This window comes from Herpailurus yagouaroundi, unplaced genomic scaffold, assembly GCF_014898765.1.
Source record: "Herpailurus yagouaroundi ecotype Mexico unplaced genomic scaffold, PumYag 197, whole genome shotgun sequence".
Classification (NCBI taxonomy): domain Eukaryota; kingdom Metazoa; phylum Chordata; class Mammalia; order Carnivora; family Felidae; genus Herpailurus; species Herpailurus yagouaroundi.
The window spans coordinates 27,221,498-27,239,201 of record NW_024412428.1 but is presented as its reverse complement, the minus strand read 5'-3'; the positions used below and the strand labels follow the sequence as shown (position 1 = coordinate 27,239,201).

The 17,704-nt window shown below is 43.2% G+C and overlaps 1 protein-coding gene across 3 annotated transcripts in view; it reads right to left on the bottom strand.

Moving 5' to 3' along the window:
- The window catches only part of EPSTI1 (epithelial stromal interaction 1), a 97,180-nt gene that overhangs the window by 64,507 nt on the left and 14,969 nt on the right, over positions 1–17,704 (bottom strand). For all 3 annotated transcript variants that reach the window (XM_040448529.1, XM_040448528.1, XM_040448527.1), the window contains exons 2-5: positions 15,286–15,344; positions 13,178–13,261; positions 10,395–10,468; positions 9,669–9,752 (exon numbers count right to left, since the gene is read on the bottom strand). In XM_040448529.1, coding sequence (XP_040304463.1) covers positions 9,669–9,752; positions 10,395–10,468; positions 13,178–13,261; positions 15,286–15,344 — 301 coding nt within the window. The remainder of the gene's footprint in view (positions 1–9,668; positions 9,753–10,394; positions 10,469–13,177; positions 13,262–15,285; positions 15,345–17,704) is intronic.

The following is a 17,704-nucleotide window of genomic DNA, read 5'->3' as shown; positions in this document are numbered from 1 at the left end:
CCCTTCTGACTCAGAATCATATACTTAAAGCTGTTGAGATACTGAACAGCAAATGTCATAAAAAATGGAATGGAAAAGAGTTCTTTTTTTTTAATTAGTTGTTTGGAGAATCTAGAAACAAAGGACTTCATATTTGAGATTACAGTCACCAAGGCTCTGGCATATTTTAATCCAATTTAAATAATCCTGGAGCTTTTTGTTCACTATGACATAAACTGTTGTGTTTTTGTTTTTTAAAACTTGCCTATGAAAAACAAGTAAAGTTCTTAGAAAACAAGCTTAATGGGGAGTTGAAACAAATTCTACAACACAGGAGAGACTTGAAGTTTTAAATGAATCCAAGGGAGACAGCAAGCAGCTGGGTTTGCTTTAATAAAAGGAATTGGATTTTCCTGGCAGGAAGACCTGTGAAAAGGGAATAATGGAACTCATCATTTCTAAACCCTGACATTAGTTTGGCTCCCATCTTTCAAACAGGGTTCATACAGTTTCATACAGAAAACAGTTCATATTGTTCATTTCCATGAAAGTCTTCATTCACACAGAACCATTTACTGGTCCCATTTTGAAAGGTGAAACAGAGGATTTCAGTTTCAGGAAAAAAAAAACATAAAGGAAATTTACTGCCAAAGGAACCAATTAGAATACAAAGCAATTGGATTATTAATTAAACAAGTTGTAGGAAGCAAACAAATAGAGAATTGTGAAAATAAATCAACAGGATCTCAACCTAGAAAAAAATCCTGACTCCTGAGACCAAAAGGGTGGACTGTGAGGAGCCCCTACATCTCTGGAAAAAAGTGGGGGGCGGTAAAAGACAGTAAGCACGCAGTAGGTATTCATTAGCCTACTTTTAGAAATGCTACTTCAAAAATGGCAAGAAAACCACACAAGGATCTGGAGACCGGGGCTCCTTTAGCAAGGTCACAAAATGGAAACCCAGTTTTAATCTTGCCACTAATAGATTAGCATTGAATTCAACTCATGAATAACTGATAACTTTTAACTCATGAGTTATTCAGTAGCTAAATTCTGTCCAACAAAGGTCTGTTTATCTCTCAGAGGTTGATGGAGAAGTACTGCAAAATACCAGAGTATCTGCAAAGAAAATTATAGTCAATACCTAACAACGTAGGAGCTGTTTTAGTATAATAATCCAAATCCTTAAGTTTAGCCATACTGTTTAGGTCTTTTCATTTTTCACAGAGTAGAAGTCATCCAACCATACTTATACATATACACACAAGTATAAAATGTCTAGAAGCATGGGGTCTAAAAGAAAAAATTTTGTGGGGCGCCTGGGTGGCTCAGTCGGTTGGGCGGCCGACTTCGGCTCAGGTCAAGATCTCACGGTCCGTGAGTTCGAGCCCTGCGTCGGGCTCTGGGCTGATGGCTCAGGGCCTGGAGCCTACTTCTGATTCTGTGTCTCCTTCTCTCTCTGCCCCTCCCCCCTTCATGCTCTGTCTCTCTCTGTCTCAAAAATAAATAAACGTTAAAAAAAAATTAAAAAAAAAAATTTTGTAACCAGCTCTAGATCCATCCTCACCGAGTGACCTTAAACAAATCATTTAACATTACCAAATCTCATTTGCTCAAACATTTATCAAATGCCTATTATATGCTTGGTCCTATGTTAGATGCTGAGAATACATATGAGCAGAGTAGTGCCTCCTCTGGAAAATTTCAGAGGCTAGCTGGGAACACAGACAAGGAACCAATGATGACAGTCTGTAAAATACGTTGGGGGATTAGAGGTTTGCAAATAATATGAACAGAGAAAAAGCACGGAAGTAGGTACTCTCTCAACAGTTCCATGAACATTCATTCAGCGTCTACTAAGTGGCAGACCCCACCCTGGGCACAGGAGCCAAGTTGAGTGACATTCAGAATGTAGTTTCTAACCCCTCGGTTCATGATGAACTCTGTTAAGAGTATGCTCATTTCTACAGAGAGTGGGCTCATCCATAGCTTTGTTCAGATTCACCAAGGGGTTAATGACCAAATTAAAGGATACGAACCATGGTCTAACGAGAGGTAGAAATTCTAGACAAATCTAAGCAAGTTTTCCAGAAGGAGGAAGAGGTGATGGGAACAGGGCTACTTAACTCCATTGTACAGGTTGCTCACTACCCATGGGGCCGGCAAAGGGATTGGGGAGCCTAAAGGACGGCTGGCATTCAGCTCACCAAACCCTAGATCCCAGCACAGGGTGCTTCAGTGCAGCACAAGTATCTTTTTCTATGTTCCACAAAAGTACTATCAATCACCAACCTGAGCACCCACAGAACTGACCACCTGGATGAAGAATCTGCTTGTAATTTGCACAAAGGCAATGATGGGCTAGTGGTGGCCCTGGAGAGGGAAGGGATATTCCCATAACTTACAATTTTTTCAATACACAAAGGCATGAGAGAATTAGCCAATTTAAGGAAGCCTGGAGCAGCTCATGGATAAATTAAAAGGTGTTTGTAGTGACACAGTGGACGAGAAGGTTGAGGAAAAGGGAAGGGGTAGTTACAAAAGAATTTATATGCCAAGTGAAGGAGTTTGGGCTTCAGTAAAGGCAATGATGAGCCATTATGTTATTTTAAGCAGGACAGTAAGCAGCTCACTCTGGAAGCAGTGTAGACAAGTGAGCTGCAGAAAGCACCACAAACATAAAAACCAATGGAGCGGTTCTCACGGTAATCGGCCCATAAATTAGGAGTCCCAAATTACAGCAACAGGGACAGAGAAGGACGGGAAAATTCCAGAAACATTCAGGGGCCAGATATAATAGGACAGGGGGAAAATAAGAGGAGGAGGACTACATCCATAAAGAATGGGTGAGGCAAGGGGGAATGGTAGAGGGTGGCCATTAAGAGCATCGGAATGAACAGAAGTTTCATTTTGAACTTACTGGATTTGAGCTCTACTTGGGGAACATCTGGAAAGAACTATCGAGCATACGGTATAATACATGGTTCTGGGACTCAGGAATATGGGCTAGAGATACGGATTTCAAAAATCGCCAGCACAAGCAATAACTAATCCTTAAATGTGGAAAAGTGAGGACTTTCACCTAAAACTATGGTGGCACAGGCACAGGGATGAGAGACGACCCCACAGGTGGCACCTGGATAGAACATCAGTAGCAGAAAAACATGGGGGAAATGGATCTGGAAATCCAGAGGGGTAGAATTCGAAGGACAGAGTACTTAACAGTTATGATATTACAAAGAGTTTAAGTAAGGTAGGAATTAAAGAGTCTCCATTGTTGGTGGTGGTGGTGGTTTTTTCAATTAAGAGCACCTCTGGTGTTCTTAGCTAGATCAGTACTGTGGAGTACTAGAGACAGAAGTCAAACTCAGTCCACCAAGGAACAATTAGAGGGGAGAACACAAAGACAGCAGGTTCCTAGACCAGCTGCACTCAGCATCACCTAAGGGACATTTTTTTTTTAAAACAAGAGATTCTTTGGTTCAGGTGATTGCTAGAAGTCAGTCCACAGACTGGCACTTGGAAACCAAATGTGGTAGAAAGGCCTTCAAGCAGCTGACCCACGATGATGTGTGGCACAGAGGAGTTGAAAGGAAACCAGAACAGGGAGAGATCCTTTGTTTTTAAAAGAAGAGATTTGAGCAGGATTTTACACCAAGAGACTGAGGGAGTGGGGGTGGGACAGGGACAAAACAGGACAAAAGGAGGCTTAACCGATGGGGCAGCAAGGTTCCTGAGGAGATGAAAGAGGAGAAAACAAACACAGGTGGAAGCATCTATCGTAGCAATGAAGAAAACCCTTTCTTATTTCTCCTGAGATGGGATAGGAGTAAAAACAGCGAAGGAAGAGTAAAGGAAACAGGAAGATAAAGGTGCTTATGCCTGATGGACTTTTTTGCCTAGCAAGTGAGAGAGGAGATCGTGAGCTGAAAATGAAAGAAGACAGTAAGAAGAACATGAGGAGAGGAAGATCTTGGTACTTAGGGGTGGGCCAGGAATGCAGAGTAGGTATTGTTAGAGACCCAGCTGAGCGGGAAGCCCACAAATCTGGTGGGGCAAAATTACAACACACACACACATGCGCGCGTCATGTGTGTTTGTTTCTCGCCAGGAACCTCGTTCGTGTAGGTTTAGTAAAAATGAAAAAATGGAACCAATTCATATGTAACACAAGAATAATTCTTTGCCTTCCACAAAACAGCTTGATACAACAGACTCAAATGAGATAGTGTTAAAGCACTTCTTTTCCTTTACAATGAATTAGGTTAAGGAACCCCTAGTCGGTGATTACTACATACTAGGCGTTGTACTAGGCTTTGCACATACTGTATCCTCTAAGCCTTCCGGTCCATTGTATTATTACTGTACCCATTTTGCAGATAAGGGAAGTGAGGCATAGAGAAGCTAACAGCTTACCTTCTTAGTACTACCTCTATATTTCAAAGACAGACATCCCAACGTTAGGGGATTAACGGGATCCTACTAGATTTTAACAATAGGCGCTAACTGCCCACACTAATTCATCCACCATGAAATGCAAAACATAGGAACCATATTTCTGGGAAATACTAGTGTTCCTTGAGATGTCAGAAATGGACATTTTTCCTAATTTATAACGAGAATATTGAAAGTGGTTCCTCAGTGTGGCTTTACCCTGCAATCTGTCTTAACCTGTTAGCCCTTGCTATTACACGCTTGCTAGAAATAGTGACACATGATTCCTTAAAAATATGTATAAGTATGCATCTCTGCATCTACTTATTTTCTACTCGTTGGTTCCCACTTCAGTTTACAGCATGAAAATTAACTAACAAGGCTTCTCAGGGCCTGCATAAAACCCAGTGACTCCCGGTGCTCCAAATAACTATCAGCTTTATGACTTTTGGTTTAGCGGGAAAAAAACAAGGAGAGTCATCAGGTGCCACTCAGATCTCGGGCTGGCTTCTGCCCTTTCTGACGTGATGATACCCCAGGAGGTTCTGTGTATTAAGTGAAAGTATTTACAAACTAGATGCCACTGTGTAATATTATTTCAAACAGAAGTAGAACAAAGGCAGAATCAGAGTAATCCGGGAGGTAGGGAGGTTCTTTAACACGGAACCAGAAGGTTTTCATTTTGCAAGTTTGTGGGTATTATGAAAGCGGGGGGGGGGGGGGGGAGGAGGGAGCGAAATATTACCTAATTCATCAATAGGATTATGGGGGGAAACCGCAGTGGAGGTCTGCTCCCACAGTGCAGAATTGCAGGTAAAAGGCTTTCTGGGAGGATTATGAAAATCTGTCTACTTATGTTGCAGGATCCAGTGGCAAACAAATTACTTGTACCCCTGTATGTGCAGTCGTATGTACAAAGTACTCGTACACTGCTTTTATGTAACGACTTCCTTTCACTCTGACGTTCTAATTTTCGAGGTATTCTCTCTGTTTCATGGAATTCCAGAAAGAGAAATGAATACATCATTATGAAGCCGCATTTGCCAAAACTTAGTGGCTTCAAAAAACATGAGTTTACTAATAATCTTACAGCTCTGGAGGTCAGAAGTCCAAGGTGGTCTCACTGGGTTAAAATCAAGGCGTCAGCGGGACTGCTTTCCTTCTGGAGGCTCCAGGGGAGAATCTCTGTCCTTGCCTCTTCTAGCTTCTTGAGGCCATCTACATTCCTTGGCTCGTGGTCCCTTCCCTCTATCTCAAAGCCAGCAGCGGCAGGCCAAATCTCCCCCTGCTAACATCTCTTCACGCTCTCAATCTCCTGCCCCCCTCTTCCAAGTTAAGGACCCTTGTGATTACCCTGGACCCACCTGGAGAGTGCAGAGCTCCACCTGAAGGTAAGTTGATTAGCAACCTTAATTCCACCTCCAAATGTAATCCCTCCACTTTGCCACGTAACGTAACATAGTCCTAGGTTCCAGGGATTAGAACGGAGGGGCAGGGGAGGGGTCATTACTCTGCCTACCATATGGGCTATAATCTAGTTTTAAGTCAATAAGTATCAGACATATAATATGCCAGATACTTCACAAAACTGTTGCCCTCCTTAGCCCCCAGGCACTTGGCTTTGGAATGTGTGTGGTGGGGGGAGGTGAGCGAGGTCCTCTCTCGCTTAGGGCCAAACAGGGGTATACTGATAAACTCAGCAACCTCCTCTAGCAAAGAGGAGGAGGGGGAGGTTGATTTGCAGCGTTTACTGATTTCCGTGGTGAAAATACTCCCAACAGGGAGGGTTTCAAGCTACCACAGTGAAGTCAACTAGTTTACAAAAATCCCGAAAACGTAACAATCCACTCTCACAGGTGGATTTGAGCAGGCTCTCATACACCAGGGGAAGAATACATAACATCAACCTAGTCTAGGACCGGGAATAAAAGTTTGACTAACGTACCCTAGTGCCCTTTCCAAATTTCCCCCTCACCTATAGGGCTAACTCTTCCTGAACCCATTGACAAGACCGGATACTAAAGGGCTGGCTGCCTTTCACAACCTTCTGCTTACTAAAGATCAAAGAACACCCCCATGTGCTAGCAGAGAATAGTCTACTTGACCCTCACTCACACACAGGTAGTAAGCAATTAGAGGCCCAGGGTTGGGGGGGAGGTGACCCCTCTTGGGAGAGGGGAAAACTGAAGGGCAACAGGGTTAAGACAAGAGGCCAAGCTAGGGGTTCTCGGGTGGCAACAGGCTGCTCAGCTTCCACTTGACTCGGAGTTCCTGGACAGTAGCCATTCGCCTGGGGAGGAGGGCGGTATTTTGCAGGCTGGTGTCCATATGTGTGTTTGCCGTGCATTTTAAAGAATAAATGCTCCATAAGCACAGCCATTATTGCTTCCCTTGGCCATTTTCACACTGGCAATGTGAAGTATGCCATTTCTAGATGGATAATGTCCATTTTTCTTTTATCTGACACATGCTACTAAATAGGCTCACATTTACTACGAAAAGCCACAGATTTATGTACAATAAGAACAGCTAGGTCACGGTGGCAGCGCAGGGCAATTAACCAAAGAAATCAGGTCCGTAGAAGGACCAGGGGAGGCTGCTCCTTATCTTGTTATGTAGATTACATTAATGCTCCTCGATTTTATATGCACAAGAATAAACTGGGAAGCTTATTAAAATGCAGGTTCTGGTTCAAAGGTTTGGGGATCTCAAGATTCTGCATTTCTAACAAGTGATGCCCATGGGGCTGGTTCAAGGAACATCTTTTGAATGGGAAGGATCAACAGATCAACTTTCTCTCCCCATCTCTCACTTTTGGGCAAAATTATACCAATAATCATTACAATTATCACATTAGAAAAGCAAATCCAATTAAGATTTCTGTAGTTAATGATTGTTATACACCTAGTGTTATAGTACAACTTGGAAAGAGGAAAATGCTGCTTTTACTCAGTGTTAAATAAGACCATTTCAGGGGCACTTGGGTGGCTCAGTTGGGTAAGACTCTGATTCTTTTTTTAAGTTTATTTATGTATTGAGAGAGAGAGAGAGAGAGAGAGAGAGAGAGAGAGAGAGAACCAGCAGGGGAGGGGCAGAGCGAGAGTTGGGGACATAAGTCTGACAGCAGAGAGCCTGATGCTGGGCTTGAACTCATCATGATCTGAGCCAAAGCCTGACGCTTAACCAACTGAGCCACCCAAGCATCTATTTAACTCTTGATCTCAGCTCAGGTCATGAATTCCCGACTCCTGAGTTCAGGCCCCTCATTGGGCTGTGTGCTGACAGTGTGGAGCCTGCTTAGGATTCTGTCTCTCCCTCTCTCTGCCCCCTTTCTCTCCCCCACCCCACCCCCTCAAAATAAATAAATAAACAAGCTTAAAAAAAATGAAGACCATTTTGGCCACTAACATTTCTGAATAGTATACATTATTTGATCCCATGAAGAAATGAGCTATAAATAACCCACAAGTCAGCTAATTATGGGTATTAAATGACAACTAATAAATGGCTTTTAGAATAAGAAGTTGCAACACAGTAGTTCTTCAGGATCTACAAGACTCTTAATTCAATTCCTGGTGATGATCTGACGATTTTCTCAGTTTCAACTGAAATGCAGAAGGACTATGTAAAGGGTCCGTCTCCTCTACAATCACAAGACCAAAGTGTGAACTTCCCTTGGAAGAAAAATTGGGAGGGGGCGGTTGGATGAAAAAGAATGGGGAACAGAGAGGTAGAAAGACGAAATCATGTTTTTGAAGATTAAAAACAAATTAGTGTCACAAAAATCTATTCAGTGAAGGTGTAATAGCTGATCAATTGGAAACAGACTGCCAAATCAAATTTTGTGAGCAAAGTTCCTATATTCTTTTGTCTTACACCTCCAGCATTTCATTACAGTTCTGCATGCAGAAGTCCAGTCTTATCTCTACCCTAGAGCCCACATCTCTGCACTTGACAGATGTTCCCGGAGCCGTGAGGGAAGAAGAGGAGGTGGGGCTTAGTGTAGAGGCATGGCAGAGAGCTGCCCGAGATCATACAACAAGACACCTTATAAAGAAAGACAGTCTGCTCACCAACCAGGTAAACAGCAGGTAAGGCTCATATACTCTCATGTGTTTTACAGGCCATCACCTTTCGGCTTCATTAACTGTGACTGGTAAAAATATCCATTGCTTGGTAACCAGGCTTAAATTTTGACCAACCCTCAATCTTGAAAAGAAAAAACGAAAGGGAAGGAGGGAGGGAGAAAGAGCTACACAGACAGACAGGCAGGAGGACAGCAAGAATAGGAAGTGTGTTTCCATGACTTATACTTGAGCAGGTGCCATACTTGGTGGTCAGTATCATGAGCCAACCCCTCACCCCCATACCTCCAATACTTAAAACCTGCTACAGCTTAGGACCTTGTGGGAATGGGAGGAGGAAGAAGGGTGGGGGTAGAACAACACTACATTCTTCCTTCTTCTGTAGCAGAAAAGCATGTTTTAAGAGAGATTTTTTGCCAAGCTCCAGAAAGAGTTATCAAAACTAAACACATCACTGTGAGCTTTATCACGTCACTAATACTGAAATGCAAATGCACACTTTTTCTTGCACTGGTAAGAGAGGCATGTTCACCTATCTAACACTCACCCTGGAAAAGGCAGTGCACCGTGAATTGCTGGTGTTACTAACCGCTTTGCCTTCTGGTCAAATACACAGCCACTACTTGATCACTTGCCTGGGAGGTGAGATTGTGTGGTCACTAAGAACTCCAGCTCTGAGGGGCACCTGGGCGGCTCAGTCGGTTAAGCATCCAACTCGTGATTTCGGCTCAAGTCACGATGTCACAGTTCCCTGCGTTTGAGCTGTGCCTGTACGTTGGGCTCTGCACCGAGAGCACAGAGCCTGCTTGGGATTCACCATCTCCCTCTCCCTCTGTCTCCCTCTCCCTCTGTCTCCCTCTCTCCTTCTCTCTCAAAAGAACTAAACAAACACAGGAAAAACAAAAAAACCAAAAACCTAGTGCTGAGGCCAGTCTGCCTGTATTTGAATCCTACTTCTCCTATCTACTGGCCGTGAGCCCTTAGGCAAGTTACCTACCCTCTCTGTGTCGGTTTCCTCATTTGTAAATGCAAGTAATAAGAATAATCTATAGTCGTAAGGCTGTTTCGAGAATTGAACGAATTTGCATATGGGCGGTGTGCAGAAGACAGCCTGGCATACACAGGGAGCCTTCGGTCAGTGGTAGCTCACCATCCTTGCCACTATCTTACCTTCTGTCTCTGAACTGCCTTCATCTGTTGTATTCTGGCCTCTTCCACTTGCTTCTTGATTCTTACAGATTCTTCTCTTTTTAGCTAAATTGTATTGAAATTACAGAGGACAAAAAACAGTTACTATCTTTCAGTCTGAACCTCTGGAACACGAAATTATGATGAGAGACAAATTACAGTATTGTTTGTGTTCTACCTCGCCATGATGATAGGCTGGCATTTCCCACTACTAAGATCACAGAGAATTGTCAGGCTGCATCCCCTGTCCATGACATTTCTCTCATGGTTCTTCCTTGGTCTCTGTCTCTCTGTCCTCCCACCCCACCCACCCAGGTTGGGGAGGAGAGACAGCAGATGATATTTCCTTATTATAAAACTCATATGCCTCATTATTTTTAAAAAGTCACTGGCATCTTCAATCTTTTCTGTACTACTTTTGTGCAAACCCATGTTCTTGGTGCAAAACCTTCAAAACGTGGCAGGGATTGAACTATAAAAAATAAATCCCTTTGTGAAGGGTCCTGCTGACTGATGTACGGCTTGGATAAGAAGTCTAGAGAGTCGTCTCTTCGTTTCTTACCTCCTGACTTCTTTGATTTTGAGAGTTTCCTTTTGTAATTGGTTTCAAGGTTTTATGCTTTTGGTAAATGTATTATTTCATGGCGACTGAAAGTGCCAGTACTCAAATTCCTTGCCAAAACTGAACTAAAAGAGACGGATTCTGACCTTTTGTTGGTATTTCGATTGCATCAGTTGGAGTTGTTGTTTCTGCCTGACTTCAGCTTCCGATTGGCTTCCACCTACAGGGAAAAAAGTCACAAAGGTGAAACATGAATATTAAGCTGAAATGTCAGCCATCAGAGACTAATTAATAGATGATAAGTCTACGCCAGGAGTTTCTTTAACATTTTCATGCCCCTGGAAATGAGGATATAAACAGTTTTCTTTTCTTTTTTTTTTTAACGTTTATTTATTTTTGGGACAGAGAGAGACAGAGCATGAACGGGCGAGGGGCAGAGAGAGAGGGAGACACAGAATCGGAAACAGGCTCCAGGCTCCGAGCCATCAGCCCAGAGCCCGACGCGGGGCTCGAACTCACGGACCGCGAGATCGTGACCTGGCTGAAGTCGGACGCTTAACCGACTGTGCCACCCAGGCGCCCCATAAACAGTTTTCATAACAAGACATTAGAGAGTGGGAATTTCTTAAAAGAGAAACATGCTCTGGACAGAGCATGGTACCATATGCCTAAAAGAAGAGGAGAATCCTACAAAGGTTTTCAGTCATGTGGGTGGTCACGTCTTCACTTAGACTGAATTTACACCTGAAGGTACATGCTAAATAGTGCCGGTCTTAAATACTCTACAACATCCCTCCTACTTGAGGATGGCCATTCCTTAGCCTACTCAGGCTGATGATGCTTTGCTTTGCTTGTCTTGTCTTCTCCTGACCCTACTGCCTCATTCTTTTTTTAAATTTTTTTTTTTCAACGTTTATTTATTTTTGGGACAGAGAGAGACAGAGCATGAACGGGGGAGGGGCAGAGAGAGAGGGAGACACAGAATCGGAAACAGGCTCCAGGCTCTGAGCCATCAGCCCAGAGCCCGACGCGGGGCTCGAACTCACTGACCGCGAGATCGTGACCTGGCTGAAGTCGGACGCTTAACCGACTGCGCCACCCAGGCGCCCCCCTACTGCCTCATTCTTGAGTAGCATAGTGTAGGAAATCCTCAGGGGTCTTGCCACCAGAAAATTACATAGTCTTTATAACCAGGTTTTAAAAACTACTAATATTTTAGTTAGTGACTGTCAATCCATACCCCTTAGTTTTCTTTCTTGAGGTATTCAAGAGAAAAATATGGAAGTGAGATTATTTGCCTATTCTCTCTTAAACCTAAAATAATTCGGGGACAGAAATCCTTGCAGCTTGCCAATCATCTAAGAATTGCTGTTTAGGGATTTCTTGGTGTTTATGCAAGCTTGGTATGTGTATTATAAAGACTCCTTTGAAATGATTCTCTGGTGCTTTGGTCACTAAAAGTGTCAGTTCTCTGAAAGATTCATTCGCACAGAAGATGCATTAAAACAATTTGCATTCACTGTAGTTTTTGTAATTGAACTGATAAACACACCACAGAGACATTTATTCTGAGTCCCAAAAGATATATAAGGCCTAGTTGGTTGTGGCCCTTCGGTCTCTGTTGTGGGGAACTGGGGAAAGGGAAAGAAACAGTGAGGAATATGGAAGCTATTATCTAATGTTACAGCCACTGTCAGTATCTCCTGGAGCCATTCCAATATTTTAAAGGGTAGATGAATAGGGGAGGAGTGGAGAGTTAAAACAAATAAAGAAAGGGGCTCTTAGGTGGCTCACTTGAGATCCAGACTTGAGCTCAGGTCACGATCTCACAGTTTGTGAGTTCAAGCCCCACGTGGGGCTTGCTGCTGTTAGCACAAAGCCTGCTTCAGATCCTCTGCCCCCCACCTCTCTGCCCCTCCCCCACTCATGCTCTCATGCATGTGCTCGCTGTGTCTCTCTCTCAAAAATAAATAAAAACATTTAAAAAAAGAAATAATGAAAGTCAGATGTCTAAGAATGTGAAGGCTTTGTTCCAAACTCATCTCAAAGTTTCATATATTCTAGGATTTTCTTTTTTACCTCCTAGACGCTTGTGAAATACAATGGAATGGTAGTGATAATGCCATTACGTTCACCCATTAAATCATTTCCAAATTAGCTTATTTTTACCTTTGTCCTGGAAAAAAATACTTTCCTAAAACTATTGTGACAGTAAGTAACCCCTGACTCTAATGCATTTGTTGTTAACGAAATCGGTGGGAACCATGTATCCAGTCTTTTCAGTTCCCAGGTGCTGCTGGAGAAAGGAAAAGCGAAGAAAGGATGTGAATGATTCCCATTAGGTGGCATCCCTGTTGAATGATTCAAACACCAGGCACAGGCAGCCCACACAATTCATCACACTGGCATGTGCTCTGGGGGCCCAAAGGTCTCTATCTGTAGAATGAAAACACAGGTGAAGTTCTCTTTATACCCACCACCGTGTCCCCAGCTCACTCTCATCTTCGTTTTAGAATTGAATCTCCATCTGGTTTTTTTTTTTTTTTTCCCATTAGCATTCAATACTGCCAGGATTAATATGCTTGTGATAGCTTTTACTCCCGTCCTGTCGAGTGCTATGACAAGGCATATGCAGCGTCCCAGGTACTTTCTTCAGAAGTGATCCTCTAAGAGACTCTAAATTATTCAGCAATTAAGCCATCACTTTATTCCCACATAACTGGGGCATCATACATTTGCTTCTCACAGAAGATCCAAAACAACATACCTTCATACCTAAGAGTTTCAAGTTTAAATGCATTGTATTCCAAGCAGCACAATGACCCCCAAACCAATAACGCACGTTCAAAGACAGATGCAGGCAAGGCGCTAACAGGATCCCTGGGTGGCCCTGTCTCCCCCGATCCAGGCACCTGGTTTACTGGCTTACCTAAGCGCCTTGGGACCAGGGTAACAGGCTTCGCTCGTTGTTGTTCTTTCCACTTCTCAAGATTTTCCAGCTCTTTCTCAGCAACTAAGCCAGGTGAGAAATGTCAAATCATCAATGATTAGAATGTGAAAACAGTTCCGTTGATAGCACAAGAAACAAGCATCAGAGGGCAATTAACTCCATGCAAGCATGAGTGCACAAAATAGCCAGGAAAGGAAGGCACCCTTTGGGGCAATGCTGCGCCCACCCCTGAGGCTCTCTCTCTCTCTCTCTCTCTCTCCAAGAGTATGAACTGAAAGTCCAAATTTGGAAAATCCTGACCTCTTACTAAAATAAAGGAGTTTTGTTTTCCCTCTCATTCTGGCATTTTTAAAACCCTAGATCCAATTAGTTTTTTGAATTTTCTATAGAGAGTGTGTATAAAACTAGAATATTCGTATGTCAGTAAGAACTCTTTGCACACAGTAAACAAAGCCCCAGAGAATTCTGATGCCCACAGCACTGTGTTTCAAACGTCGCCCAAGCTTACCGCAACTAGGGGTGAGGGCTCCAGCCCCTTGCACTCCATACCACCAGGCAGGACAGCCTCTAGGTGGAGCAGCGCTCACTGCCCAAATAACACACTCTGCATGACAGCAGGGGGCGCCCGAGATACTAATTCTGTTCTTCAGTGCGTATCCAGATCTCCCCCACCTTAGACCCCATTATTTCAAATGTCCATATGTAGTATTTTTAATTGGGGGGGGGGCCTTCTGAAACATACCCCAAATCCAGACCACACTAAGGCATAAATTCCTGGAAAGTATTTAAATCACAAGCTCGTAAAATGCCAGAACCTTTGGGACTCAGTTGGGTCGCTGGCTCAGTTGCTGGCAATACCCACAGTCTCTGTCTGCATAGCTATGACCGTCATACTCTGCACTGATGCAGGTGTACCATCCAGGGTGCAACATGTCTGGTGGAGACTCAAGTCTCTAATTTAGACAACTGCTTCCCTGTTGTGCCTGTATGTCCATTCTTAGTCACAATATTAAATTTCCTATCAAGATCTAATAAAGGAGAGGGACACCTGGATGGTTCAGTCAGTTAAGCGTCTGACTTCGGCTCAGGTCACGATCTCACGGCCTGTGGGTTTGCGCCCCGTGTTGGCCTCTTGTGCTGACTGCTCAGAGCCTGGATCCTGCTTCAGATTCTGTGTCTCCTTCTCTTTCTGTCCCTACACTACTCACACACACACACACACACACACACACACACACACACACACACACTCTCTCTCTCTCTCTCTCTCTCTCTCTCTCTCTCAAAAATAAACATTTAAAAAAAATTTTTTTAATTAAAAAAAAAAATCTAATACACAAGAGCACAGAATGTCAGCGCTAGCCCCACAGCTTGAAGTGAACAGGCCTCATAACTTCTTTGTGAACTGGTTGAACTTGAGTTCTCCATCTACCTCTAAGTTATAATGCTGTGATTTAAACGGCAGCATTTATTTTACGGTACAGCTTCAAATAGGCTATGCACCCACTAGGTACGAGGGCAAACATGAGTAAAGTGTAGTCCCTGCCCTCAAAGAGGTTGTAACCTAGAACAAGGAAATGGACGCTCTCAAATAAAAACAGCTGAGGGCAGACTCTGATACTTACAAAATTATGGGAGCACAGAGGTTAAAGAAAAATTCCATTAAGAAGGGATGGGACGGGACAGATCAAGAAGGGGACAGATTATGTCATGATCTGTTTCATATATAACTCATCTGCTCTGCAAGTATTCATAGTCCTGTAAAAATATCTGCAGTCAACCCAATTTCATGGGAACTAGATAATTTATTGGCAATAGATGTGAAATTGTGTAAGTCCAACAGAAATCTGAGATTTGCCATTGTGCTATGAGTTCTGCTATTAACATAGAGAAACTAATTTAGAAGGATTAACAATAGAATAATTTTAAAAGCTATAATTAAAGCTGCTAAAGTTAAAAAAAGAAAAAACTCTGTAAGATGTGGTGGGTCTATTCGTACCAGAAAATAAAACTATAAACCAAAGTAAATCAATCCTACTCTCTAAGATGAAAAGCATTCTGAATGTTAAATGAATAAATATACATACTCCTTTGTATCTGATTTCTTCGGTTTTCATTTGGTGTTATCAAGGTATATGCGCCTGTGCTGGAATAAAGAGGAAAAAAATCGATTATCATGAGAAACTAATACATATAACTTCCAGACACTCTTGCTGCTAATATACTGTATTTATGATCATCACCATCAAATAGATACTGTGGAAGATAATCTTCTTAAGACCCAGCTCTGTTCTCTGGGAGGTTACAATCTAGTTGTCAAGTAAAACGAGTACACATGGCCAAATATGGAAATATAAAGCAACGGATCAAGACCGACAAGTGACTGCTTCGCAGTTCGCTCTAGTAAACTGTCTTTGTAGGGATCCACCGTTCCTCCAGGTGGCACTCAGGGGCAAGTCCCTTTGAGATGGCGTTAGCCGGGCATTCTCTTCCATCATGACCCACGTTGGGAGTACAGAAAACATTCATGCATTCTTGGGCCCTACAAACTGGAAATCCATGCCACTTGCAACGCAGCCACCTTCTCTTCATGAGCCATCTGAGTGGCCATGTGGCCACATCTTGTGCTTCCAGGCTCTGACTCTCCTAGGCATGGATCTACTAGGTCTCCTCTTCTCCTGGGGACACAGAGAGAACATAATCAGGAGCTCAGAGAAGCATCCTTGAAGCATTTTAATTCATGGGGTGCGGATCTGGGAAGATGGCATTTAACCGAATATACACAGCACTGAGATTCCAGGAGGCTGTTAAAATACTGTGAGCTTTTGAGGGCTGGAACTTGACTGATCTGTACCCACCCAGCCTCTGGCACAATGCCTGGCACAGGGTACCTGCTTGAGGACTGTGGGCTGAACTGAAATGAAATGATGCCACAGACCCAGTCTGTAAATCTGTTTGGCAGGGGGAGAGAGGCTCTTCTCTGAGATGATGGATGTGGCCCCACAAGAGCACCAATACCTCACAGAGCAACAGACTGCAGCATATGTGTGGGTACAATTTTAGGGGGAATGCTATGAATACACACAATCAGCTTGTAAGTGAAGGTTGTTTTTTTTAAAAACCCCAGATACTCTTAGAATTCTCTCTCTTCAACACAGAATGTACAATTTCAAAGGACAAATTAGCAAAGATTGAACAGTAGAGGCCAAAAGTGCTGATTAACAGAAGTCATTTCTTCCTTATCTTGTTATTTTCCTAGCAGTGAGACTTCAGCCTGCTTCAAACTGGGCTTTAATTTTAGACTTGTAAATGGGAAGTGTACAATCACCTTTGCATGCAAATGGGGCTGCAAGATGCCCAATTACCTAACATATATCAGCAGACATTGCATTTGTAGCCTCACATGCATACAACGTTATGAATACAAAATGAGGAGGCTGCTACTGAAAATTAATCCCTTGTCCATTGCATATTCTTTGTTCACCCTAAGAAAGATTTTTCACTCCTCAATTCACAGGAGCTTGGGAGCTGCAATTCTGTGGGTAATGGCTACACACTTGAATATGATGCAATGGTGAGCCATTGTACAGAGCCTTAAAGATGAAACGCAAGGTACTGGATTTAAATGCTCGCCGTGACATGATTGCACAATCCTTCAAGTCTAGCCACATCGTGGCACAGAGCTTCTCGCCATCCCAGGGATTTGACTCTACACTGATCAGCAGTTCTCAAACTTTAGCACGCATCGGAATCACCTGGAGGGTCAGTTAAAGCGCAGAGTTCCCGATTCAGTAGGTCTGGGGGCGGGGGCGAGGGGTGAGAACTGGCATTTTTAACAGTTCCCAGGTAATGTTGATGTTCTTTTTTTTTTTTTTTTAACATCCGTTTACTTTTGAGACAGAGAGAGACAGAGCACGAACGGGGGAGGGTCATAGAGAGAGGGAGACACAGAATCTGAAGCAGGTTCCAGGCTCTGAGCTGTCAGCACAGAGCCCGACGCGGGGCTCGAACTCACGGACCGCGAGATCGTGACCTGAGCCGAAGTCGGACGCTTAACCGACTGAGCCACCCAGGCGCCCCAATGTTGATGTTCTTGATCTAGGGACCACACTATGAGAACCACTGCTGTAGATCAATCAAGTTATATTTGAACATTTAGACTGATGGGAATTTAGGGATTAAATCATTGATAAAGATATAGATACAGATACACACCGGAGGTCACAAGGTTAATTAAGCAATGGTACTCAGACTCAAATGCAGGACTTTTGTTTTAGATTAGGTGGGTGTTTGCAGCTAACCCTTCAGCTTGACACAGAGAGTAGAAGATACGATCGTCACTCATTTCCAGCCTCTTGATAGACTCCCAAAGTAACCTACTTTACTGAGCACCTATTTATGGACTCACATTAAGGGGTTTATGAAGAATGAAGGGAGATATGAAAAAGCAGACCAACCACTTTAATGGAGCTTATATTTTAGTTAGGAACAATTTCTGAAGCCTCT